General features: G+C 62.4%; 1 protein-coding gene across 1 annotated transcript; it reads left to right on the top strand.

Annotated features, from left to right (window-relative positions):
* The first annotated feature begins 485 nt into the window (after nucleotides 1-485).
* PRR5 (proline rich 5) lies at nucleotides 486-26,663 on the top strand. The gene is made up of 8 exons (XM_080810124.1): nucleotides 486-778; nucleotides 9,532-9,612; nucleotides 14,437-14,485; nucleotides 15,147-15,204; nucleotides 19,948-20,039; nucleotides 20,458-20,598; nucleotides 23,975-24,110; nucleotides 25,687-26,663. The coding sequence occupies exons 1-8, from the start codon at nucleotides 642-644 to the stop codon at nucleotides 26,160-26,162; spliced, it is 1,170 nt and encodes a 389-aa protein (XP_080666250.1). The 5' UTR covers nucleotides 486-641; the 3' UTR covers nucleotides 26,163-26,663.

Here is a 26,663-nt window from a genome sequence, read left to right as displayed (position 1 = left end):
GGGGGGAAGGAGTCCCTGAGCGTCGTGCTTGTGGCTGCAGTGGCCGGCTCAGGGAGGACGCTTGGGGTTGGGTTGTGCGTCCCATGCGTGTTGGTTTCCTGCGGGCACAGGTGGCCCTCGGAAGACCCGAGGGGTCCAAGCCTGACCCGGAAATGGACACCTAGGGGGCTTTGGGGCGGCCTTGATCAAGGAGGCGCAGACCCCGCCCCCGCTAGTGGCCCCGCCCTCCAGGCCCCCGCCCCCCGATCACACCCCTTTGATTGAGGCCCCGCCTCGGTCCGGCATAGCCACGCCTCCTCTCCCGCCCCGCCCCCCAGGACCGCCCCTGTCCCGCCCCCGGCGCGGGCCCCGCCCCCGGCCCCGCCCCCGCCTCCGTTTGCGCCGGGTCCGCGCTGCCGGCCGCGCTTCTGGCGCTCCACGCTGCGGCCGCTCGGAGCAATGATTAACCCGGCGGGCCAGCCGGCGCGGGGCCCGGGGCGGAGGCGCGGGGCCGGGGCGGGACCCCGGAGGGCCGCTCGGGTTCCTGCTCTCGCTCAAGTTTCCTCGTAGAGGGCGCAGTGCCGGCCGGGGCCCGCGGCGCGGCGTGGCGCAGGGCGCGGCGGCGGGCGCGCGTGGGCGCGGAGCGGGCCGCCGGGGTCACCATGAGGACTCTCCGCAGGTTGAAGTTCATGAGTTCGCCCAGCCTCAGTGACCTGGGCAAGAGAGAGCCGGCCACCGCCGGCGCGGACGAGCGGGGCACGCAGCAGCGCCGGGCCAGCGCCAACGCCACCTGGAACAGGTAAGGCCGCGCCCTCCGGGCCCGCCGGGCCCCAGAGCCCGGGGAGAGGGAGCCTTCTGTGGGGCCCGCGGGCGAGGACTGGAGCCCTGAGCGCCGCGGTGCTTCGCAGTTAGCAAAGAACTTGCTCCGCCGGAGTTGTGCGGGCGGACAGGGAAGTTTAATGCAACGTGTTTCTGGAAGGGAGGGACGAGACCGCGGACTCGGGGCTCGTCCTGCAGCGCCCAGCTGGTGGGCGACGGGGTGGGCCTGGAGCCCGCGTGCTTGCCTCCCACCCGGGGGTCTTCCCACCTCTGCGCCCCGGTGCTCGTGGCCATCTGGGAGGTAAATAGAGCAGGAAGTGTTTTTCCCATTTCGCAGAGGAGCAGATGAGCCTCAAGGGCGCAGTCGGTGGGTGGCCGCTGCGCTTCCTGTCTCCGAGTAAAGGTCCCTTTGGTCGGAGGGGGTGGGCGGGTAGCTTCCCCTGAGCGGCCCCTTGTCTTCCCAGCTGTCAGCAGGGGTGCAGCAGCTGCCTGGCATTCCTGAGACGACCCTCCCCCCTGGGGGCCTTTCCCAGACTAGCAGGGGCGTGGGAAGTCCCCCCACCCCCAAGCTTTGTTTGAAGAGCGAGGCTGGGATCCGGAAAAGAGATGGTTTATGTAGTGGGATTCCCCAGCGCGCCTGTTCCTGATCCCTTTTCAAAGTAGACATTTCCACCAAAAGGAAAAGGGAGGGGTGGGGCACTGACTGAGAGGCTGTTCAGGGGGCTGTGAGTGCCGTCCTCCCACACACACACCTGGCAGGGAATTGTTGCCAGATGCTCCGCTGGCTGTGGTCCTGGCCCCCAGGAACCCGGCTGTCCGTGTGGCCACCCAAGGAGAGTTTCCTGAGCATCCCAGTGGGCACAGGGCCACCAGCCTGAGACCCTTGTCTGGGCACTAGGCAGGACCCCATCATCCATGTGCTTGGCTTCTGTCCCCTACCAGGTTCCAGACTGTTTGTGGCTGGGTTTGCCTCAGTTTCCCTATCTGTCAGTGGGTGTGTGCATTCCTCCTTACAGGGCCAGTGTGGAGACAGTGAAGGAAGGTCTGTCACAGGAGAATGTCAGTGACCCACTGACTGCACAATGTCCCAAGAGTTGATTTCCCCTATCTCAGAATTCAAGAGATAGATGCTGGTCCCCTCCCCCCACCAACACACACACACACACACACACACACACACACACACACTTCTCTGCTTTCCCTTAGTGGTAGCCAAACAGACTTAGTTCAGTTTCCAGCTCTGCCTCTTCCCTGCTGTGTGGCCTTGAGCAAGTCAATCAACCTCTCTGGGCCTTAAAATGGGCTCATAAGGGTGTCCGCCTCAGGGGCTGTTGTAGGGATTAAATGCAAACATACATATTCAAGCCCTCCGTGCAGTGCCCAGCACATGGTAGGGACTTGGAGGGGGGGGGGTGTCCAGACAGAGGGGAGGGCACCGGCTCAAGGGCTTAGACAGCCCCCTGCCCTTGTGACCCTGGGGCCAGCTCTGAGTCTTGCGGAGCCTGGGGAGGGGACTGCAGAGAAAGGCCACCTGAATCCCTCCACTGCTTTTCACTTAATGGCATTTAGAATCCGCACCTGCCAGACTTCAGAAGAACACGTTTCCTCTCCCCCTGCTTGAGTCTTCCGTACCTTGGGCACCTGCCACTCCCACCTGACGTCTTGTGCTTCTCCTATGCACCCGACCCCTTCAGGTCCTTCGGTTCACTTAGCCCAGAGAGGGAGTTATTTCTCTCATCTCCCCTTTGAAGGTGCAGAGGGGGACACAGAGCACCTAGCAGACCTGCCCGTGTCAGTGTCACCCATGTAGGACACGGTAGGGTGCCAGCCGCTGCGCTCTCCTCCCCAGACAGAGGGGGTGCCAAGCCAAGGAGAGGCAGAGCGCCTTCCTCTGCCCTTCCCTGAGTGGGAGCTGTGTGGGGCTGGGGGTCCACTCTGGTCTCTGCCTGCCCACCCTCCTTGCAGTGCTCCCTGAGAGGCGGGGCAGGACAACAGCCCTCATACAGGACAGCTGAGTCCGTCTTCAGGGCGCGCCTTGCGGAGCGGGGCACTCCTCATTTGGAGTCCAAGGCGTCGGCGGGACAGTGCTCCCTCCATAGCCTTCTGCCTCCTCCGGCTTCTGCTGGTTTCTTGGCTTGTGGCGGTCTGCAGCTGTCTTCACGTGCCCTCTCCTGGGTCTGTGATCGAAACTCCCTCTCCTTTCTCTTGGAAGGACACCAGTCATTCGCTCTGGGGTCACCCCCATCCCGAATGATTTCGTCTCAGGATCCTTACCTAACTACGTCTGCAAAGACCCTGTTTCCAAAGTAGACATGAATTTCTAGGGGACCCCATTCAGCCCACCACAGTGACCCTGGGCGCGTCCCCTAATTTCCTGCGCGTCCTTCCTCATCTGGACATGGGGCCAACATACAAAGCTTGCTCTCAGGAGAACGGGATCCGTGCATTCATTTAGACATTCATCTCTGTGATTTGTTCCCTCGTTCCTTCCTGTGCTCCCTGGCACTGGGCGGCTTCTGGGGCCAAGAGTCAGCAGAGAAAGAACAGCTTCCTGAGTTGGGGGAGGGAGTCAGGAGATAAACAGGGACACAGGTAAAGGGATGAGGTCACCGAAGGTCAGGTCGCGTTTAGTGCCCGGAAGAAGATAAACTGGGAGACAGGTGAGCGCTGTCATTCTTTCCTCCAGGATCTCGATTCCGGGGGTGCGGGGACGGGAGGTGTTTGAGTGAGTGCTGGCTGCCAGGCACGGTTGTTTCCTCGGCCCTTCTCTGCTGGGCGGGTTTGTCCCCTGAGCCAAGCCAAGTGCAGGGCCCCAGACAGGCTGTTCCCACCTGCAGCGCCCCCCTCCCCACCTCCGTCAAGGGCCGGGACATGGCCCTCTGTGCATGCATTCCTCCTGGGCCGCCCCCAGTTAGCTCCTGACAGGATCTGGACCCCGTGCAGGGGTGGGGCCGCTAGTTCCGTGGAGGTTATGCTCTTGAGCTGAGGCCCTAAAGGCCTGCCCAGCACAGGTCCCCTGGGCACGTGTTTGGGCCAGAGGTGTCAACCGTTAATGGAGTTGGTGTTGACTCTTGTTCCCTGCCGGGCCTGAATGCTTGGGGTCTGGAGAGCCCAGCATCTGTCCCAGCTTCTAGGTGTGGGAGGGGAGGCCCCAGGCAGGGGGAGTGTGGGCCTGTGCTGTGCTGGGCACACTGCCCCGCGTGGGACATTCCCTCCGTCCCCTTCATCTCCCTCCAAGGCAGGGGTGATTGTCTTCAGCAGAGAGGGAAACAGGTGGGGGGAACGGACTTGCTCAAGACTGCACGCTAAAAATAAATAAATAAATAGATAAATACATAAAAGAATTATCATCAAAAAAAAGACCCCATGCTGATGTCAGGGTCTGGGGGTCTGACCCCAAGTCTGACTTGAGGTCACGGCTCAGGGACCAAGAGAGGCAGGTGTTGGTAAGAACCTGGAGGCTGGCGGCAGCCGCCTTGTGGGAACTCCTCTGCCCTGCGCAGGGGCTGCCTGTCGAACCCCTACAGAATGAGAATGTTCTGCCTGCTTCCAGCAATGCTAGCCCCCACCCCCAGCTCTGCACTCACTTAGTGAGGGGCTCTGACCACACGCCAGACCTGAAGGCGCTCCTGTCATTCCTCAGCGGCCCTCAAGGTGGGGCTCAGCAGCCCCATTTTGCAGGCGAGGACACTGAGGCTCAGAGAAGTTTGGGAACTGGCCCAGGTCTCTACAGGGAGTCTGGGCAGAAGCTGGGATCTAACTCAGGTCCAGCTCCAAAGCCTGCATGTTTGCCACCACCTCAGGGGAGGGTCTCCGAGGGGCCGGTGGAGGCTCCCGGGTGATCCCTTGGTTGGGGGTGGGGGTTGGAGGCTGCCGGCGGCCTGGGCTTGGCTCCCCGTACCCCACCCCTGCCTAGTGGCTGCTCTGGGCCCTGAGCCTCCAGCCCCACCAGGGCCGTCTAGGTGGGGTCCTCAGAGGAATGGCCCCGAAGATGTCCACACGCGGCCCCCGGAACCTGCGACTATGTTAAAGGCAAAAAAGGGACTTTGCAGGCATGATGACGTGAAGGGTCTCGCGGTGGGGGCCCAGTGTGGTCACAAGGGTCTTCATGAGAGTGAGGCCTGGGGCTCGGAGTCGGGGAGGGGCTGGCAGGATGGGAACGGAGAGCCAGGGTGCCACAGTGCTTCCTGTGAGCCTGGAAGAAGGGGCCTGAGCCAAGCACGTGGGCGCTTCCAGAAGCTGGAAAAGGCCAGGAAGCAGATTCTCCCCTAGAGCCTCCAGGAGGAGCCCGTCACAGAACACCTTGAGTTTAGCCTCGTGAAACTGGTTTGGAACTCCGGGCCTTCAGAAAGGAAAGCAAACACATCTGGGTTGTTTGAAGCCACTAGGTCGGTAGAATTTGTGATGCTGACACCCCTTCCCCCTCCCCCCTGCTCCCCCCCTACCCCTGCACCACCGAGTGCCCTGGGCCACCACCTCCCACACCCCAGCCCGGGCTCCATCGTGGCCCCAGAACCGACCTCACAGCTGGGAAGGAGGCACTGCACTGTCCCCTCCGCAGTCAGGACCGGAGCAGGTCAGGGCCCTCGCCGGGTGCCCAGGGAGGGGTGTGGGTGGGCACGGACCCCTCCCGCTCAGCCGGGAACCCTGTTAGCGCTGGGGACGAGCATCCGAAGCTAGGCGGACTAAAACCAGGGTGTGAGTGGGACCCGTTTGCTGAGGAGCGGGTGAAGCCAACACGGGGCTGGAAACGGCATCATCACCCTGTTCACTAGAGGGTCCCATCGGGGCCTGGCAGGGGGGGCGGGGCACAGTCGGCTTCCAAGTTGCCTGCCTCCTGTGCCTTTCACTTGGATGTGGAGAGGAAGCCATGTGGGCCCTGCTCCGGGGGTGGCTACAGCAAAGCCGGGTGGGTCCCCTTCATCTCTCAGCGAGGACACTGGGCCTCCATCCGGTCACCTTTGGATAGACAGGGCGGGGGTGGTGACTAGAGCCTCGGCTCTCAGGTGGGGTGGAGGAGCCTGGGTGGCCCCGGGAACGTGGTGGCGCCCAGCTCCCCTGCCCTTCCTCGTTCGCATGGCTGTCCCTTCACAGGGACTGCCGGCTGGGAGCCAGTGGGACACACCAGGCCCGGACACCGGGTGGAGGGGCCCGAGGATGTGGCCTCCCTGCTCAGGGTCCAGGTCGGCCTTCTGGGGTCCCCTAGAAGAGGCCTGCCCCCCTCTCTGTGTCCTCTGGGCCTCTGGAGGCCGTGTCCACATTGAGGAAGGCACCAGAGAAAGGCAGGGCTCTGTTTCCAGGTCCTCCCAGGGGTCTCACCCTCTCCAGGGTCCCCAGAGGTGACCAGAGGCCGGGCGTGAGGTAGGCCCGACCCCTTCTGTCTCTGCTGGGGCTTCCTGTAGGGGTATGTGGGCAACCCTGAGAAAAGTGATGCTGGGCCAGAGGCCCACACGTGGTGTCCCCCTCAGCCCACCACCCTACACGGGCTCTGGCCCAAACCAGGGTGGCCACAGTCAGGCGCCCCCAGGAGCCCTACAGTGAGCCCTCCCTCTCCCAGTTTGGCTATGCCCCACCCCCCACCTGGGCCACAGACTCTCCAGGGATGCCCTGGAGCCTCACCAGGGCTCTGGCACCTTCCCCTCTTTCTGCCCACCTGGGGCCCAGTCAAGAGACTCTGGGACTTGGCCCTGCCCTCCTGTCCTCCCACCCAGGGGAGGGGGACAGGCGCTGCGAAGGACAGCCCAGTGGGGAGAGGCCACGGGTCTCACCCGGAAGTGCCCTTGGAGGCCGCCTGTGGTTTCCACAGGACCATCTGCCAGTGCCCACGCTGGGCCTGCCCACCTCTGGTCCAGAGGCCACAGACCGGGGTGGCTGGCGGGGAAGAGAAGTCACATGCGGGCCTCTTGCTCCCCGCCCTTCCTCTCCCCGGTGGCTCACAGCAAGTGGTTTTTGTTTTTTTTTTTTCTGGTGGCCCAACTTGGACTTGGGACAGAAGGGGAACCTCAGCCCCAGGCCGGGGAGGACTGGAAGGTGCAGGGCCCGGCCAGCCGGGGCAGCGTGGGAGGCAGTTTCCGAGCCAGCGACCCGGGTAGGAGGACCACGGGCCAGGTTCGCGGGCTCCGCCAGGTGTCGTGCTCTTGGGACTCTGGGCAGTTCTTGGCTCCCCAGACCCTCGTCATTTCCTTCCGTAGCCTCGGGTGTGACAGGCCCCCTGTGTGGTGGTTAGAAGGGAGAGACTGAGAAAAACCGCAGAGCGGATGGTTGAGCTGTGGTGGGAGCTGCTGGGGACACACCCCTCCTCGGAGACAAGCTAAAGATGCCCCAGTAAGTGTCACCTGCGGGGACCCCCGCTGCCCGGGCACCGTCTCCTTTGGGCGCTGGAGTTCAGAATCCATGGTGTGCATGGGGAAGCCGAGGCACAGGTGGCCAGCGTTCACGGTGGACGGGGAGGGGACGGCGGATCTCAGGGTGGCCCCTGGGCTGGGCAGGAGGCTGCTTAGACATGGGTGTTGGCAGGAATCAAAGGGAGGTGATCAGCTCATGCGCTGAGCCCGGGGGTCAAGGACGAGGGCAAAATAGTCAAGCAGATAGACCATCCCTCCCCTAAAAGACCACTGAGGTCAATTTTTTTCTGCAGCGCAGCTGTGAGGGAGGAGGCCCCAACCTGGAGGGGCCAGGGGAGGGTCTGAGCTCCAGGGGGTGGGTGGAGGGCAAGCCTGCAGGGGAAGGGACAGCAGGGACGAAGGCCCGAGGGGCTGACACATGTGACTCTCTGAGGGTCAGAGACAGAGTGCAGGGTCGCCTCTGGGCTGGGGTCCCTCTGGCGGTCTGCCTGGAAGAGGAGGAAGGCGGGGGCGGGGCTGCTAGGAGCAGGTGTGTGTGTGAAGAGCGGGAGGGGCCGCCCAGGGCTCCGCCTGCCCGGGCTTCCTCCCAGCTCAGGGCCTCTGTCCTTGGTCCCCGCTGCACCTCGGGAGCGGCTGGGCCCCAGGGCGGTGACCAGGACTGCCCTGTGCCTCCTGCCCCCCAGCAGCCCCCACAGGGCTGGGAGTCAGCCTGCAGCTGCTCGGATGCCAGCGTGACAGCTGCTGGAGGACCCGCGCTGCTCATGCCCCTGGGAGGGGGTGGGGGTGTGCAGGGTCCCGCCCCAGCCGGGCTCAGACCCCGCTGCATGGGGGACAGGGGGCAGCTGCTGGATGAGGAGCTCTGTGCCCTCCTACAGGAGACATGGCCTCTGTGAGCCTCTGTCTCCCCGTCTGCGAAGTGGGGGGCCAGTCTGCGTTCCTAGGAAGGGTGGCGCTAATGCCAAGGGCGTTGGGAGCTCCGTGGCTGCTGCCTGGTCTGCGATGCGAATGGCAGCGACCGCCCAGCTCTTCCCTCCACACTGAGAATCACGGCAGTGGGTCTGTGAGCTTCAGAGCGGTGCCTAGGGCCTGAGTGGAGGGCGGAGGAGCCACCCAGACCTGGTTCTTGCCCTCGGAAGTGCGTGGCCAAGGGAGGGCGGAGTGCTGATAGGAAAGTGAATCAGCAAAGTGCCAGGATAGGAGTCTCCCTGGGGAAAGGAAGGGGTCAGGAGGGCTTCTTGGAGGAAGTGGGGACTGAGCTGAGTCTTTAGTATGAACAGCTGCTTACCTTGTAGACGGGGAGGAGAAGGGCCTTCCAGACAGAAGGGGCAGTGGGTGCAGAAACCCAGAGGTATAGTGGCCTCTGGCCGATCCAGCACTCTCGCAGTCTGGAGTATAAGATGCCCCGGAATGCAGGGAGAGGCCGTTCCTGACAAGCCTCGAATGCCATGTCCAGGCCTCGGGCTGTATCTGTAGGCGTCGGGTTCCTCACAAGACCCTGGTCAGGGAAGTGACTGGGGGCCGCGGGGAGGCAGGCTGGTATGATCAGGTCCAGGCATGCAAGGAGGGGCCCTGGCTAGAGGAGAGGGGAGAGCCGCAGCAGAGCTCCAGAAGGTAGAAATGGATCTGACCTCAGGGTTGGATGGTTTCAGAGGGTGAGGGAGAGTCAAGAATGAATTTTCCCCAAATGCTTACAAGTTTCTCCAACAACGAGGCTCTGTGCTCTTGGGGTCTACAGATAGTGATGGAAACAAGTTAATCAGATCACAGAAACATGTGGTTACACAGTGACGGTCCGGAAAAGCTGGCAACAGTGTGTGATCTGAAGGGAATAGATAATGGAAATGGGAGAGGACCAGCCAGCAGAATTGGCATGTGCAAAGGCCCTGTGGCTGGAGGCCACTTCCCAGTGGGGCACAGAGCATGAGCGTTCAGTGCTCAGGGACACCAGGAGTCAGGAAGGGCCAGCTCAGGGGCACCTGGAGCCCATGGTGAGTGTCGGGGTGGGATATGTCACAGGGTGGGACAGGTGATCAAAGGGTACCCTTGGGAATAGAGGATTCTGGAACACAGGAAGGGGAGCAGAGTGTGTGCAGGCCACAGAAGACATCCTGGAGAGGTGACTCGGAGGTGACTCAGGCCCGGGGCTCTGGGGAGGCTGGGGCTAGGGATGTAGGGTCTTGGGGTCGAGGTGGGGACTGAGGTTCTGGTGTGGACAGGGTCCCGTGAGGACAGCCGATCCCTGCTCTCCAGGGCTTGCCTTATGAGAGAAAAGATGGGCACCTGCTTCTGACCAGACCCGCTTCTGTCCCTCAAGCCAAGTAGGGCAGGAGAGGGCAGGTGGGGAGGGGTGGCGGGGCCTTAGTGACTCTCGTCTTCCTCCCGCCCGCAGCATCCACAACGGGGTCATCGCCGTCTTCCAGCGCAAGGGGCTGCCTGACCAGGAGCTCTTCAGCCTCAACGAAGGCGTCCGGTGAGTGGCTGCCTGTCTTGTCCTGTCCTGGGGCTGTGAGTGGCAGGGAAGGCTGTGCTGGGGCGGGAGGCTGTAGCCAGGCCCTGCCTCCCAAGCCACGCCTGAAATACTGCCCTTATGGCCGCGGTGGGCAGCGACCCCGGGGCCACCGTGTGCACCTTGACCCGGGCCCTGGTCATGTGGCTCTTGGGCCTGGTGGACCTTCACCCCCACCCATCCCGAGGACTTTCTCTTCAGGGGAAGCAGGGTGGGACTTGGACAGGGGCTCGAGATCACGCCCACATTCCCCGCTGGTGTTGAACATCATGAAGGATATTATTCTGTTAAAGAGGAAGGACCCACCTGCCTAATGACGGGAGTGTCGTTCCCAGAAAGGCAGTTACAGCCCGGCCGAATGCCCCTCCTTTCCTGTGGACGGCCAAGCAGTGAGCACTGGTGAGGGAGTCCAGGGTGGACCAGCCCCTCCAAGCTGCTACTGTGAGCGGGGCACCATCCGTCACTCAGAGGGAATCAGCAAGGCCAGCCCCGGTAGTCCTGCTTTGCAGTGAAGGAGGCTGAAGATCAGAGAGGTCAGGATATCTGCCCAGGGTCGCACAGCTGCCTCGAGGAGGCATTTCCTCTCTCTGTGCTATTCCCTTCTCACTCTGGCCTATGCTACCCAGTCCCTGTGTCAGCTGGGGAAAGTAGGCAGCCCAGCTCCTCATCAGCTCAAGATGGGAATAAAGGATAATGGGGACCGGGATCATATTCATACAGGGCACCCCAGCCCAGTGTGGCAGAGCTGAAAGGGGCCTTGCAGACAGGTAAACTGAGGTGCAGGGAGGGTAAGGGGCGGCGTTGCCTCTCCCAGGCCCCCTTACACACAAGCTATCCGGGGGGTCCTGCTTTCCTCAGGCTCCTTGACTGCCCATTTTACCGGGGAGGGAATTGAGGCCAAGGTCACTTGCTGTGTGTGCTCACAGGGCTGGTCAGTGGAGCCGGGGCTCGGGTCCCAGACCCCAGGGCCTGTGGGTCCCTTGGGACCGCCCCCTGCCCAGCCCCCACCCCAGCTTTCTCCATCCCAAGGCCACGTTAAAGCAAGTGACCGGAATTACGCGTGATCCCCATCACTGGTGGTTGGCCTCGATCCCGCGAGAGAGCCTGGTGACAGGAGCCATTGATGGCGCTGTCACCCAGACGTTCCCCTCGGTTCTCGGGGCCATGTGGTGAGATGGGGGTAGGGAGGGGTTCTCCTCGGTGGGCCCCGGCGAGGCTAAGGCCAAGGAGGTGAACAGGCACAGGACCCTGACGTCCGGCCATCACTCTTTTTTCTCTCCGTTTTCATGTACATACATAGGTGCGCACAGCGACACATACTTCACTCTTCAGATGTACAGTTCCGTGGTTCTTAGCACATTCAGAGTTGTGCAGTCCTCACCACTGTTTGATTCTGGAACATTCTCACCCACTCCGCCCCCCCCCCCCACAAAAGCCCGTCCCCATTAACAGTCACTCCCCAGCCCCTGACAAAGGCCAGTCAAGTGTCTATCTCTGTAGATTTGACTCTTTCTAGACGTTTCGCATACATGCAGTCACCCGACGTGTGCGCGGCCTTCTGTGCTGGCCGCTTCCGTGTCGCCTGACACCTTCAGGCTCGTCCGTGTCGGAGCCCGTGCCTGCGCCTCACTCCTTCTTGCGGCCAAATACTGTTCCGCGCTAAGGAAACCGCATTCCCTGTACCCATTCACCTGCTGATAGCTGCCCCCTCGGCCGTGACAGGCACGTGGCTGTGAACCCGCAGGGCTTCCTGTGACGTGCGGACATGTGGCTTCGTTTCTCCTGGGGCCACCCCCAGGGCGGGGTAGGGGCTGCCTCGCTGCTCTGCACAGCTTCGCTTCCCACCCCGGAGCCCACGGCCAGTGCCCCCACCTTCTTCCCTGCACATGCGACTTGACTTTCGGGAATTTATATTCTAATGGCACTTGCAAGCGTGAGGAGCCCTCTCGTGGCTGGGGTTTGCACTTCCCTGATACTTAGGACGGGAACATCTTTTCACTGGCTTGTTGGCCATCTGCAGATCGTCTTTGGGGAAGTGTCTCCTTGGCCCATTTATAAATGGGATGACTTATCTCTTCCTTGTTGAGTCGAGAGAGTTCTTTATACATTCAGGGTCTGGACCTTGCAGGCTCTGATTTGCACAGCTGCTCTCCCTCCGTGGGTTGTCTCCTCGCATTCCTGGCGGTGTTCCCCTAACCGTCAAGGTTTGATTTTGGTGACGTCTAGGCTGCTGGTCTAGCCTCTCTCTTGACCCCGTTCCTTTGACCACCTTCTCCAAAAGCCCCAAAACAGGCACACTTTGCATAATAGTTTTCCCAGACTAAGTCACTCTGGGTTGCAGAGGACACCCCTCCAGGCACACCATGCCCCCAGCATTCGATGGCACAGCTCCTGGCCTGCCCGGGACCAGGAGACTTGCGTGGGAGCTCGTGGGCAAGAGCTCAGCCACCTGCTCTGTCCTGAGAGGCCCCTCCTGTTGCCTTCTGGGCTCTGGAATGTAGATCCACTGGCCCTGTGGCTCCCGGAAGCCACCAGACCCGTCTGGACAGGGTGGCCCTGGCCTCGGCCTCTGCCCCCCCCCCCAGCCCCTTTCTGTGGCTGTCCCTCTCCCCTCCGATGACACCTGGGCTGTTCCCCCGGTGATGTCCTGGGGTGATTAGGCTGCCTGGGCATTCCCCTGCGGATACGGGAGCCGCCTAACCTGCAGGCCCCCCAGCGCCTCCGTCTCCACATCTGTAGAATGAGCGTGGCTCCCCTCCAGCAGCCAGGAGAGCCAGCGGGCACAGCACAGATTAGGAGATGCTTGGCCAGCCATGCCCCTCACCCCTGCTCAGGGGCTCATGTAGTGAGTTAAGAGGAAATATCGGGAGGTGTGGGGAGCCGCAGGCAGCCGGGAGTGGGGCAGAGGGTCTGCTCGGCCCTGAAGGAGACATTCGTTCATTCGTTCATTCGTGTTCGTACTCACCGTCACTAACCACAGGCCAGGGAGAGAGTGAGGAGGGCTTTACTGAGCACCTGCTGCATACACCAAGGGTAAGCCGTGGTCTCACTTGACAGCCCGGACCCTCCTCCCCACTTCCTGGCATGTCTGTGGTCCCAGAGGAGGGTGCCGGAGCTCAGGCAGGGGTGGGGACTTGCCCAGAGTCACACGGTGGACCGGCAGCATTGGGGCTGGCTTTCTGGCCCCTGACGGGCTAAGGGGACTCGCCCAGGCTCAGCCTTGATCCCTCCTTGCCCTTTGCTCTCTGACCATGCCCAGAGTGGCCCCTTGGGTCACGCGTGTGGTGACCTGAGATAGACGTTGAGCCTGCACATGGGGGTCACACAGCTGAGGTCATGTGAGCTGAGGTCACATCCAGTCCTCAGAAGCCCAGACGATTGGGACAAGGTGGAGGGACTGTGGCAGGGGGCTGACCACAGGGGGCCACTGGCTTCACACCCCCTTGCTGTCCCAGGTGGAGTTCAGCCTGGTGAATGTGGCCACTGTTAACGTCAGAGTGACGCAGGGATGGCGTCAGGCTGTGACATGGGGTTGGTCCTGTGCTAGGAGGAGCTGCCAGCCAGGGGTGTAGGACAGGGTGCCAGGGGCACGGGACAGGGTCCTAGGGCTGCCCCCAGACAGTCACAGTTGCTCTGACCCTCGGGGTCCCCATCCGTCCCATCCAGGGACACCAGGACCATTGTCAGGCTGTCGTGAGCTTCGGGCTGTGACCGGCCTGGTCCGGCTGTGTCCCTCTTCATGTCCCCACACCATCGTCTCTGCACCTTCTAAGTCCTGCCCGAAGCCCCAGGTTCCAGGGAGGCCGGCTGCTTGGCTGCTGGGTGCTAGTCACCGACACAAGCCACCTGCCTTTTGTGTCTCTGCTTCATTTAGCCCCCAGGCCCGCACCCCCACCACCCGCACTGGGGACAACCAGTCCTGGGGGGGGTGGTCCTGCTTTCAGCTCCGCCAGGAAGGTGGAGTGTAGTCACCCTAAAAGGCCTTTGAGGACCAGCGCACCCTCTTAGTGGGGATGAGGGATGGTGAGTTTGGTGCCCCCCCCAAGTATACATGCATGCTTATACACGCGTGTGCCTGCACACACACAGCTCCAAGGCTGACAGAGATGAGAGGGGAGGTCGAGTGTTGGGCCAAGTGTTGACAGCGCCCGAGTGTTTTAGGCCGTGCTTGGTCTGGACTGGGACGCCCGCCATTCTCAGCCCCCAGAGGTGTGCAGTTCATGAGAGCTGTCAACCTAAGTACAAAGGACGAGGTTCAGACCCTAACTTGGTGTGTCCTGTATGGCCTTGGACAAGTCACTGGACCGCTCTGAGCCTCCCTTGTCTCGCTTTTAGAAGGGAACCGTACTGGGCACCTGCTGCTGGGTTGGTGAGGACAATACAGGAGAGCTGCCCTGGGGAGGGAGGGCGGAAGGGGAGGGAGCTGTGCTGGTGGCTTGGGCTGGGGGGTGGGGGATGGAGCTGAGGGTCAGAGGCCCAGTGCTGCCCCCCGCCCCCGAGAACGTGACAGATGCCAGTGGCCCTCACTTGCTCTGGGGACCCTTCCGCTTCCTCTCATGCGCAATGGTGGCAGGAGCCTACAGAGCCCCAGTGAACACCACGGAGGCCTGAGGCCCACCCAGCCCTCCCTCCCTGCCGGCCCCCTGCACTGGAACTGGCGGGGCATGCCCACACTTCCCCCTGGGCTGAGCGGGTCAGCCTTCTGTTGCCCCCAGTGACCCCCCTATCAGCACCGCCTGGTCTCTGAGCCCTGCCGTCCCTCACTCTCCTGTCCCCTCCCGCCCACAGGCAACTCCTGAAGACAGAGCTGGGGTCGTTCTTCACCGAGTACCTGCAGGTGTGTGGTCTGCGCTCTCGAGCGGGCTGGGGTTACTTTCCGAGCAGGCCGGAAAGGACCGGGGTCACCTCCTCTCCGTGGATCCACAGTGTGCTAGGTTCCAAGGACTGCCGCACCACCGTGGCTCAGTTTCCCTGTCTAGCTGGTGCGGGTCGTCGGGCAGGTTAATGATAACGATGCGGGTGAATTCTGTGCGCGGTGCGTGCCCTGGCGTGTGGCAGGACACGGGGCTGGTTCTCTTCCGGGCTGTTCACCTCCCGGAATACAGGGTAGGCTTCTAGACGTCCCCGTCACTGCACAGCCCCTGCGCCCCAAGCACACAGTGACGCTGTTGGCCTGGCACCAGCATCCCGAGGCCCCTGTGGCCGAGGCCCTGCCATGCTCTGCATTTGTCACACCTCCTCTGGCCAGTGAGCCTGCAGAGTTCACGCACACCCGGAACCGGCTGTCAGTGTCTTCCCAGTGCGAGCTGAGGTTCAAGCTCTGCTTGGGGTGGGGGAGGCTGGGGGCAATGGGTGGGTCCCACCCCCCTGGGCCTCAGCTGCCGGCTGGTGGGGCGAGGGGGGGGGCGGGCATGGGGAGGTCTCCTGGGGGCCTTGCCTGCCCAAGGCCATCCCCCGGGGCAGGGGGCAGTAACGGCTTGCCTGCGTGTGCTTTTCAGAACCAGCTGCTGACGAAAGGCATGGTGATCCTGCGGGACAAGATCCGCTTCTACGAGGGTGAGTGTGGCGGCCCACAGCGGGGACTGAGTGCAGGGACACGCCTCATGCCGCTGTCCCTGCTGGGACATGCGGCCCTGCCTGACTTGCCCGTGTCCCCAGGGCTCCGGGTGGGAGGGCGGCAGGGGCAGCAAGGTCCCAGTCTGACTCCAGGACGGGACCTTACCAGGGAGAGCATCTGCCCTTCCCGCCACTTTTTGCTGGAGCCCAAGAGGGCTGAGAAATCAGGGGAAAGCCTGCCCCTGGGGCCTTCTGGCGCCAGGAAACCCCATTCCAGCAGCCTGGGAGAACCCCCGGCAGGCTCTTTGAGGACCAGGGAGCTAGCATAGGGCCGAGGTTGCCCTGATGCTCCCGAAGGAGGAGGCGGGAGCCGGGGGCTGTCACCTGCCTAGAAGCTGCTGTCCCGTCAGAGTTGGGGGCCTGAGCTTGGGGCTGGACCTTCTCGATGAGTTTTCTCTTTCCATGCTCATACCCAGCCATGAGACCTTTGGGTCCCTGTGCCCATTTCCTAGCTGGGGGCAGCGTCATGATGATAGGCGATATGTCTGCAGCTGCACTGGGTAGAGGGCGGGGTGCATCCAAGCCCAGGCCAGTCTGACCCCAGTGCACATGCCCTTGGCCCTTCTGGAGGCCCCTGAGCTCCAGCGCACCTCTGCCCGGCCCAGGCCTCAGCAGGTAGGGAAGGGTCCTGGTGGGCTCCGCCTCCCTCCTCCCAGCACCCTCCAGCTCCCATGTCCCTGGGCCAGGGGGCAGCGACCAAAGTGGTGTCTGCTCGTAAGAGTGAATTGGCGGAGAGAATGATCAAATTATGGGAGGACCCAGCTCAGACCACAGTGCCTTTGCTGAGGCCTGTTTCGTGCCAGGCCCGGTGCTGAGTTCAGGCTCCATGAACATTCGCTGAGCACCTACTATGCACCAGGCACTGGGCACCTTGCCTACTCTCCGCTAGACCATCCTGAATGTTTTCCAGCCACTAACTCACTGGCTTTCCCAGCAGCCCTGCTCGGGAGATACCACTGCAGCCACTGCACATACAGGAAAACTGAGGCACCCAGGCCATGCGGCTCTGTGCGGCAGCGTGGTTCCTCTGCCACTTTGGTTCCTCCTTCAGTCCTTACTCTGATCCTAGAAAGAAGGGGTGCAATCCCATTTCCCAGAGGAGGACACCGAGGCCAGTGGCCTAGTGTGCGTTGGGTGAGCTCAGAGCCGCGTGTCCCCTGCTCTCTCTGCACATCCTGCTTCTGTCGGGGGGCAGCGCTGAGGCAGGAGCGTGGAAGGGCCGCCAGAACCACAGGCCAGGGGAGGGAGAGGCACAGACCCCCGGGGTCCAAGCTGGCTTCCTGGAGGAGGCGGCAACTGAGTCAGCAGTCGAGGCGCTGAGGATCTGGCACCTGGCGGAGGTGCCCTCCCATGCCCCCTCCTTACTCGGCACATTCCGCCAGTGCCTCTGCCTCCCACCGGCTCCCGCCCAGGGGAGCTGGGAACTTCAGAGAAGAGAAGCTTTGTGCAGCTTAGTCAGGCCCTGCCTGCAGCGGCCGTGTCACCAGGCCACCCTTTGGGGCGTGCCCACCCCATCCAGCCTCCCCAGGCCGCAGGGACAGGCACAGAGCCCCAGTCTGGGGGCCACGGGTCCTGGCCTCCGTTTCCCATCCAGCCACAGAACTCAGCCTTGGTCTTCCCGTCTAAGCACCGTGGGGCTGGATGGACTCCACCCATGTGCTCAGTATGGGTCAGGCCCCAGCTAGCTTCCGGGGCCCTGGAGATGGGGGAGACTCGGCTCTGTCCATCAGGGACTGACAGGCCAGTCGGGCACACAGACGGGGACCAGTGACAGTTCAGTGTGATGCGTGGCGGTGAAGGGAAGCCGTGGGGAAGGAAGGGTTCGCTCCCATCTTGGCAGTCCGGGAGGGCTCCATGGAAGCAGTGGCCCTTGAGTCGGGCCTCAGAATGTAGTCTGTCGGGAAGCCGTTCTGCCCCCCTTAGTCCATACCAGGGGACAGTCGCCGACGCTACTCCCTGACGGGCGGCCTTTGGAGCCTGGCCTGTCCACCTTCTGCCCCGTTTGCCTCCCAGAGCAGCTCTTCCTTGAGATCGCTCCCTGTGGCCGGCCACGTCCTCACCTGTGCCTCTGCTGGGGGCCGTGGGTGGCCTTGCCCACCCCGCCCCCAGCCTCCATCCTCGCGGACATCAACCCCCAAGCACAGCAATTCCTGGAAACGGGAGGCCTGGAGGGACAGCCTTGCCATGGAGCCTCTCTCCCGGACCACACCTAAGGCTGTGGTTTCGTGGTCTCGCAGCCGGGCTTACAGGAGTGGACTCGGGCTGCCGCCAGGATGGCTCCTCATCGGCCAGACACCCGAGGACTCCAGGGAGGAACCCGGGGCCTCCTGCAGGCTCCAGGCCGTGGGCTCGGCCCTCTCTGGGCCGGCGGCAATCCCAGCCCGTTACAGGCCATCCGGCCAGACTCCCCAGTGGCCTTCACACACTGGCCGGCGGGCCTGACTCCATTGGGCCGACCTCCTGGCCGACTGGCCTCCTCGGAGCCCCTGCTGGGGCCTTTTCCATGGCCCTGTGGTCATCGCGGGGCTGAGACCTGAGCCAAGATCAGCCTGGTACGCTCCAGTCTCCCAGGCCCTCAGCGCTCGGACGGAACAGAGGAGGGCACAAGACCCACACACCAGGGGAGAAGCCCGGTTCTGCGAGCTTCAGCACAGACGCGGCGGCCCGCACGGGCGCACCGGTGGCCACGGCCAGCACCTAGCGAGCGTTTGCTGCACGGCAGCCCTCCGCCCAGTGCCCGCGAGGACGTCCACACCCGTCTTAACAGTGTCACATGGAGGTCTGGTTGCCGAACTCCCCAGGGCCCCGCAGCAAAGCAGAGCAGGGCTCCAGCTCTGGGCAGCCTGACGCTGTCACCCCCCGACAGGCCCCCCCACCCCGCCCTCGTCGCCAGCCCTGGACCACAGGCCCCAGCGGAGAACTTGGCCCGTGGGCAAGCCCGTGCTTCCTGGCCTCTTGGTCGCCTGCAGCTCCGACGGGGCCTCGAGACTGTGTTTTACAACATCTGCTTTCCACAGCATTTCCGCCCCGTGGGCTGGAGAGCAGCCCGCGGACGCCGGCCTGGCCCAGGCCCAGAGCCACCCCACGGCCGGCCCAGAGAACTGAGCCGTCTTTCTTCTCACCGGGGACGGCAGGGACCTGAAGGGACCTTTGTATAGACAGAGGCCTGCGGGCGGCGGCACCCACCCATCCTGGGTTCCACAGAGCTAGGTGTGGGCCCCCGGGGAGGGCTGGGAGCTGGCTGCCGGGCGGAGAGCCCCAGTGCCCAGAGATCGGCGGTGCACAGAGGCCACGCCACTGTCGCCGCCCACAGAGCTGGATGGGCTTCCCGGGGCCGCCCGCACCAGGATCCCCTCCCAGAGCCCCTGCACCTACACAGAGTTGGGGCCTCTACAGGCAGTGAAAGTGTGGGGTTCAGAGCCCAAAGAAAGTACGGAGAAGAGGCGAAGGCCTTTGTGCGGCTCGCTGGTTCCCATGGAAACCTCGAGGCGGTCTCACACAAGCGGTGTGGTCTGGGAGGCCAGCCAGCCTGTGGCACTTCACCCTCCTCACCCAGAGACCCCAGTACACCCCGTTTTTCTCCAGCCATTCGCTGGAGGTCCCACCGAGCCACAGAGGCCTTGGCGACGCGTCCTGGGACGTGCTTAGCCCAGACCCAGCTTTCTGTTCATTCCAGGCAGGAGGACTGAGCACTCAGAGCCTTGCATGTCCTGCGGCAGTCCAGGCCCAGCTCGGGGACACCTCGTCTGTCCTCATCCCTCAGAGACTGCCCACCCTGAGGAAGCCAGGCTCCTTCCCGGGGCTGGCAGAAACACCCAGAGCCTGACCGAAGGCCTGCTTTCCGCACATCTGCTTGTGTGGTTCCCACACTGAGGATGTCCATCAACCTGGCAGATCCAGCCTCCTAAATCAGCTTGGACAGCACCTCCTCCAGGAAGCCTCCCTGCCTGCTCCTCTCCACTTTCTCTGGTTCCCTTCCCTCCCTGGGATGCACTGTTCTTGGACGTGGTCTCCCTGGCTCCTCCGACCCCAGCTCAGGCAGCCCGGGGTGGCAGGGACCAGGGCACTGGAGGAGAAGGACCTGAACCTCTCAGAGGCTCCGTCTCTTGGTCTGCCCACTGAGGTCACCCCTTCAGTGGGCAGATGATTGCGCTCCTAGTTGCCATTCAGGGTCCTGCTTCCCTGTCCTGTGATGGGTCTGGGGATCTTGGAGGCTCTGCTGGGTCCCCAGTACCCAGTATAGGTGCTCTGCAAACATCTGCATGGGTGGACAGAGTGCCCGCCTGCTGGGAGGCCACCATGGGAATTGGGAGGAGACAAGGCTGTGTGCGGCAGCTGCCGGCGGGGGCAGGGGGCGTTCCTATGCAGGACTGGTGTGGGATGAAGGAATGGGAACCAGCCAGGACTTAACCAGCTTTTTCTCTGCCCTGGACCTTGTCTCTGCTCATTTCTTCCCCACAGCCCTGGGAGGTTGGCCCTTTCACTGTCCTGTTTTATTAATGGGGAAACTGAGGCACGGGGTGACTACACCGTGGACCCCCAGCCACAGAGTTGCTAAGGGCTGCGTGCTGTCAACCTGGGGGTCGGGGGGGGGGTTGCCTCCTGGCCCTCAGCTCCTGTGCGGATGGGAGAGAGGACTCCAGCCTGGGAGGGGTGAGCAGTGACAGCTCCCTGTGCCCACAGGACAGAAACTGCTGGACTCGCTGGCAGAGACGTGGGACTTCTTCTTCAGTGACGTGCTACCCACGCTGCAGGCCATCTTCTACCCAGTGCAGGTGAATGGCCCCTGCAGCCGTGGGATGCCCCGGGGCCCAGGCGACCACCCATCCCAGCCTTCCTGCACGCTGCCCCCAGCCCGGGGATAGCCACATCCCTGGACCCTTTCCCACCCACAATTTGGAACGAAGGACAGTCCCCCCCCCCTCACCCACAGGCCCTATAAAGTCCTGGGCAGCACATAGTAGGTCCTTCCCCGCACACATTAGGGGCTTGGTATGTGACAGTGACACTTTTCCTTGCCTGAGGAAGTTGGCTCTTTTCGGGACAGGGCCGTCCAGGGAGGAGGGTTGGGGGGAAGGGGGCCCAAGGATCTGTAGGGCCGTAGCCCTGGGATCTGGCCCCGGATCGGCAGACGGGGAAGCGACAGTTTCTTATGATGGCAGCGGGGTGGGGCGCGGCCTTCTGTGTCTGCAGGGCAAGGAGCCGTCTGTGCGCCAGCTCGCCCTGCTGCACTTCCGGAACGCCATCACCCTGAGTGTGAAGCTGGACGATGCGCTGGCCCGCCCCCACGCCCGTGTGCCCCCCGCCGTCGTGCAGATGCTGCTGGTGCTGCAGGTGCGTGGCGCCGCAAGGAGGCCGCTGGGCGTGAGGCCAGGCCTTCCAGACACAGAGCCTGAGGCAAGGGTCTGGGTCGACGGGACTCGTCAATGGGGAGACTGTCAGGAGAAACCTGTAAGGAGATAGGGAAGCAGGAGGAGCCCAGGAGGTATTGGGGGGGGAGATGAGAGTTAAGAGAAGGCAGGCGTCAACCTCATCCCATGGGGAGCCCAGGAGTGTGGACGGGCCCAGAGGTGTCCCCAGTGGGCAGGGACTATGCCTTCACACCCTGTACCAGTCAGCCGTCGGGGCTGTTGGCCGCCTCCCCACAGCGGTTCCAGACATTTCTGGTGCGGGTGTCTTTCACCCGCCAGAGCAGCTTTAGGAAGGGGGCAGCCACACACTGTCGGCAGCCTCGCTCCCTGCAGCTAGGGATGAATGGCCTGCCCAAAACAGCAGAGGGTCTGATGGACCACGAACAGGGCCTTTTGCAAACTCCTGCATCCCAACCCCGGTGAGGGGCACGGCACCCTGCAGTTTGCCAGCTTGTCCCACTTTGAAAGGACAGAGGTAGGCACTGTCATCCACCCCATTTTACAGGTGGGAAATAGAGTCCTCGTTTGCCCAGAGCTAACAAGGCCTGGCCTCACCCACATCTGACGGCTCTGAAGTCCTGTCCTTGTTCTTCATCCCCCTGTGCACATGGGTAACCTAAATTAGTCTGCGACGTTGGTCCTAGGGTCCAGGGCAGCCAGTGAAGATTCCAGAGCAAGGAAGGTGCTGATGAGCGTGGAGGTCTGAGGGTCGAGGGACCGCACAGGACAGGAGCTGGTGGTCGTCCTGGCAACCACGTCGCCTGCTGTCGGGATTTGGCAGGATTTTAGGGGAACCTGGCTGGGTTGAAGCAGGGGCCCTCGAAGGACTTTGTGCCTCTCAGCCTCTTTCCTCGCCTGTGTGACTTCCTGCCTGCAGGGCAGGTTCAAGGAAAGTGGGGAGAAACCAGATGTAAAGCCTTTTGTGGTGCTTCTGGGAGCCTGCGGTGGCTGGACGGGGATTTGGAGCCAAGGAGGTCCCACCCGAGGCGGGTGGCCAGACTGGGGCGGTGCTGCCCTCTGGTGGCCTCTCTGCCTCATGCAGCGTCCTCTGCTTGGTCCCATCGCCCCTAGGACTTGCCCTCCTGCCCCTTCGCTGTTGCCCCACTCCCCACCTGGCCGGCACTTTGACTGAGCTTGTCCCCACTGTTTTCGAGTCCCAGATGGATCTGAAGTCACAGCTGCTGGTTAGCATGTGTCGAGGGCCTACCGTGTGCCCCGCGCTTCCCCAGCAGAGTGACCGTTCCCCTGGGGAAGCCAGGGGAGCAGCTCAGCCTCTGAGTGCTCACAGGTAATGCAGCCCCGGGGCCGCCATTCTCAGTGTGCAGTGGGGAGCAGAGACAGACGTCCTTTACAAGGCTGGCGAGTGAAACAACACGAAGTTCACGGAACGCCCAGCTGAGCAGAAGCATCGTGCTCATCCGAGCTGCGGTCGTTGGGGGCGGAGGCAGTTCCAAGGGGCGTGGGGTCTGTAGTGATGGCTCCTCTTCCTTCTGACGGTGGGAGTTAGTGTCCCCTCTAGTAGTGAGCCTGGCGGGAGGCCTAGGGATGTTCCCAGCTTTTTGAAGAGCCGGCTTTTGGTTGCATTGATTTTCCCTGAGGATTTCCTGTTTCAGTCTCATTGAGTTCTCTCTGATTATTTCTCTTGTGCTTTCTTTGGACTTTGTTCGCTCTTCTTTTTCTGGTTTGGGGTAGACGCTTACTGACTTTCAGGCTTCCTCTTTGCTAATGTATCCATTTGATGCTACAGTTTCCCTCCAAGCACCACTTTCAATGCGTCCCACCAGTGCGGATCTGTTTTCATTTTCATTTCATTTAAAACATTTTAAGATATTTGTTAAGATTTCCTCTTTGGGGGCAGCCTGAGTAGCTCAGTTGGTGAAGCATCTGGCTTTGGTTCAGGTCGTGACCTCAGGGGCCTGGGGTCGCGTCCCGCATCGGGCTTCTTGCTCAGCAGGGAGCCTGCTTCTCCCTGTCCCTGCTGCCCTCCCACTTGTGCTCTTTCTGGCGAATAAATAAAATCTTAAAAAAAAAAAGATTTCCTGTTGGATCTGTGGCTTACTTAGAAGTGAGTGAGTTGTTTGATCTCCACATCTCTGAGGCTCTCCCAGCTATCTCCCCGCTCCTGACTCCTTGGCTTCATGCCGCTGTGCTCTGAGAGCAGGCGCTGTATTTACATCCTTTTAAATTTGCGAAGGTGCATTTTGTAGCCCAGAATGTGGTCTGGCTTGACAGGCGACCCGCGGGAGCTGTGGGACGTGTGTTTCTGCATCCGGGGAGGGGTGAGGGGCAGCGGTCTGATGGCGATTGGAGTGTTGAGTGCCCGCGTCCTTCCTGAGTTTGTGCCTGCTGGTCTGTCTCCGCGAGCGGATGAACGGTCTGTCCCACGGTTCTAGCAGTTCTGCCCCATGCGGTCTGCAGCTCTGTTGTCAGGTGCGGGCACACTAGGGGTCACTCCGTTCTCCCCAAGAACTGCCCTCTGTACAGTTGCATAGTGACCTGCTTGACCCCTGATGACTTTCCGTGGTCTGACGTCCCCGCTGTCTGAAATTAACCTGGCTGCTCCCGACGTTGGCATAGCATGGCTCTCTCAAGCCTTTGCTTTTATTTATCATTCACTGATTCATTCATTCATTGGAAGGAGGGACAGAATGAGAGAGAGAATCCTAAGCAGGCTGTGTGCCCAGCACAGAGCCCCGGACGGGGCTCAATCCAACAACCCTGAGATCATGACCCGAGCGAAAGCCAGGAGTCGGCCCCTGAACTGCCTGAGCCGCGTGCACGCCCCTCAGCCCTTTGCTTGTAGTCCGTGTGGGTCTTCCCAGCTGAAGTGGGTTTCTCATGGGTGGCATGGGGGGGGGGGGTGTCAGGCTGTCCATAGCTGCCATTTTAAGGTTCTAAAGGCATCTTGTGCCATGAGCCTCTGGCAGCCCCCCGAGCAGGGCTGTCTTCCCCATTCCTTCAGCCATCCTTTGTTCAGTGAGTGCTCACTGAGGGCCCACTGTGTGCCAGCCGTCTGCTGGGGTGCTGGGGCCCAGAGCTTGCCCTCCCCGTCAGGGAGACCAAGTCTGTCCTGCAGGCGGCTGTCTTCTTCCAGCTTTGACTCTGATGGTACCAGAGGAGGTAGAGATCCCTTCAGGGCTCTGGACCAGGGGGGTCAGGGAGGAGGAGGTGGGCAGGGCCACCTGGGGCCTGGACTAGAGCCTGGCTGGCCCTGGGGGCAAGCTTTTCCTGGCTGGGCGGGGGTGGCAGGGAGCATGCTGTCTGTCTGGTGACTAACCATCTCCCTCCCTCTCTCGCAGGGAGTGCATGAGTCCCGGGGCGTGACCAAGGACTACTTGCGCCTAGAGACGCTGATCCAGAAGGTGGTGTCACCCTACCTGGGCACCTACGGCCTCTACTCCAGCGAGGGCCCCTTCACCCATTCCTGCATCCTGGGTAGGGTTTGACTGGGCCTGGGGCGGGGAGCGGGGTAACCTCTGGCCCCATCCACCTCTGCCCAGGGTCCAGGCTTCCCAGTGAGGAGATGGCCACAGCCAGGTCCCACTGGGGATTTGCTTTCCGGTCCTGTAGCAGACCGGTCCTGAGCGTCCCTCAGCTGTGTGCCGGGCCTGGACATGCAGGGCCCGGGGTCCTTCCTACAAGAACTGAAGGGGACTTGTCGGGCTGACACCATACGTGGTAATGGGATGACTCCCCTGAGAGCCCCACAGAGCTCTGTGTTCCCAGTGAGGGCCCGTCTGTGTTCAATCCTGAAAGGCAAGAGTTGGCCAGCAGAGGACACAGCATGTGCAAAGGCCTGGAGCCCAAGAAACCGAGGTTGCTCGGGGGAATTGCAGGAGAGGGGAGAAGGGAGACGGGCGTCCCGGGGCTGTCTGGCCTGTCTGGAGGCCCGCCACGTTGCTCCTTTAACAGACGGTCTGTTGGTTCGCTCCCGTGTGTACACTGAGCACCTGCTGTGTGCCTGCCCCTGTCCTTGGCCGTGGGGGAGACGCAGAGGCCAGGCCCCACCCACATGGGCTCTCATGGTCACGGACGCAGACCAATGAGTACACAATCCCCTGACCAGTCTCCAGGGGGATGCATACACAGGTGATGCGAGGGCCGTGCTGGGAAAGGCCAGACTGGAAGTGACTGGTGAGCCGAGGAAGGAGGAGCCAGGCCTGGGGAGAGGTGCACAAACAACATCCTGGACCGGGAGCCAGAGGCACAGAGGCCGCTGGGGAGCGCCCACCTGTCTGCTGGCATAAAGCCCAGCCCCCAGGGTTAGGGTTAGGAGAACTGGGCAGAACCTCTCTCCTGCCCCTGGAAAGGTCCCTGAGCCGCTCACTGTGCTCAGCCCTGCCACATGGTGGTCAGTCTTCAGAAATGCAGGGCCCTGAGTGGGAGCCTGAGATCTGGCCCCCCACCCAGTCCAGCCCCACTGTGGCCATCCTCTCCTGCACCCCCGGCGTGCCCACCACACTCCAAATAAAACCCCAGCCCCGAATTCACGTGAAAAGATCCTTTCTCATCCTCCCTGGCCCCCCATCCTGGCACTTAACCACTACCTGACCTGTGGTTTCTTCTCCTCCCCCACACACACTGGGACTCCAGGAAGTGCTACGGTTTTTTTAACTTTGAACAGGTGGGGAAACTGGGGCACATGTGCATTTGAACCAAGCCCTGCACCTCCACACACCCACCCACCCTACCCAGCTCCTGCCCATCCAGGCTGAGGCTGGGACCGAGGAAGGAAGGAAGAAGTCACGTAGGGACAGACACAGTGTCAGAGCCGACTCTCCCTTACTTGCAGAGGTGCACGGGGGGCTGGGCCACGGATCTGCACCATTCGGGCTTTTCTGTGTCTGCTCTTTCCTGCAGAGCTAAGTGCACAGTAGGTGCTGGCTAGACTCTGGCCCCAGGAAGGGCCTAGAACACGCAGATGCCTAGGTTTGCCAAATGACCACTTCCCACCCTGGCCCCCACCCCCCCAACCCCGTGCCTGACACCTTTTCTGTCTGTCTGTCTGCAGAGAAGCACTTCCTGCGCCGCTCCCGCTCAGGGGATGTGCTGGCCAAGAACCCAGTGGTGCGCTCCAAGAGCTACAACACCCCGCTGCTGAACCCTGTGGCAGAGCACGAGGCCGAGGGAGTGGCGGCCGGCGGCCCTGGCATCCGCAGACACTCCGTCTCGGAGATGACGTCCTGCCCGGAACCCCAGGGCTTCTCCGACACACCTGGCCAGGCTCCCCCTGGGGCCTTGAGATCCTCTGTGGGCCCGCAGTCGGGGCCCTGCCCCAGCAGACTGTACCCCCCTGCCCAGCCCCCCGAGCCTGGCCCAGGCGCGGCCCACCCCTCCCCGCCCTCCTCCAGTCCAGAGAACCTGGTGGACCAGATCTTGGAGTCTGTGGACTCGGATTCAGAAGGGATCTTCATTGACTTTGGCCGGGGCCGGGGCTCGGGTGCATCGGAGTTTGAGGGGGCCGGGGGTCGGCAGAGCATCGTGTGAGGGCCTCGAGTTTCTGCTGACCCCGTGTGTGTGCCTGGGGGGGGTGTGTGCGCAAGAGTTTTTTTACTCTGTCCCGGCCAGTCAGCTGTGGGTCCCAGCCACTGTGCCGTTCCGGAGTCTTTGTTGAAGAAAGCGTCACCCCCCGAGCCCCCGGCCCCGCTCCGTTTGGGGCGTGTGTTGGCCGCTCCAGTGGCCTCACATGGGTCACCAGGCGCACCGGTCCGCCCTGTGTGCATGGAGCAGACCTGGCCACCACCCCCAACCTGCCCCAGCCCGCCAGCGTCCACACCCACGGAGACAACACTGTGGCCCAGCCAGGCTTCCAGAACGATTCCCAGAGCAAGGGGGGTCGGTAGCAGACCCACCTTCCCCCTTCCCACTCACCTGAGGCCACAGCATGACCTCCTGTGGGCCCCTGTCCTAGACGCTCACACAGGCTGTCCTCACTCTGCCCCGGGGCAGCCACGGGCAGGAAGAGGATGGAATAAAGGTGTCTGGCCC

Source organism: Martes martes, assembly GCF_963455335.1.
Source record: "Martes martes genome assembly, chromosome: 8".
Classification (NCBI taxonomy): Eukaryota; Metazoa; Chordata; class Mammalia; order Carnivora; family Mustelidae; genus Martes; species Martes martes.
This window is presented reverse-complemented; position numbering and strand designations above follow the sequence as displayed.

Excerpts from the sequence above, each read along its gene's own strand:
- PRR5 (XM_080810124.1), top strand. The coding sequence starts at position 642 with ATGAGGACTCTCCGCAGGTTGAAGTTCATGAGTTCGCCCAGCCTCAGT. Across the intron at positions 20,040-20,457 it reads CCATCTTCTACCCAGTGCAG|GGCAAGGAGCCGTCTGTGCG; the intron begins GTGAATGGCCCC and ends CTGTGTCTGCAG. Across the intron at positions 20,599-23,974 it reads AGATGCTGCTGGTGCTGCAG|GGAGTGCATGAGTCCCGGGG; the intron begins GTGCGTGGCGCC and ends CCTCTCTCGCAG.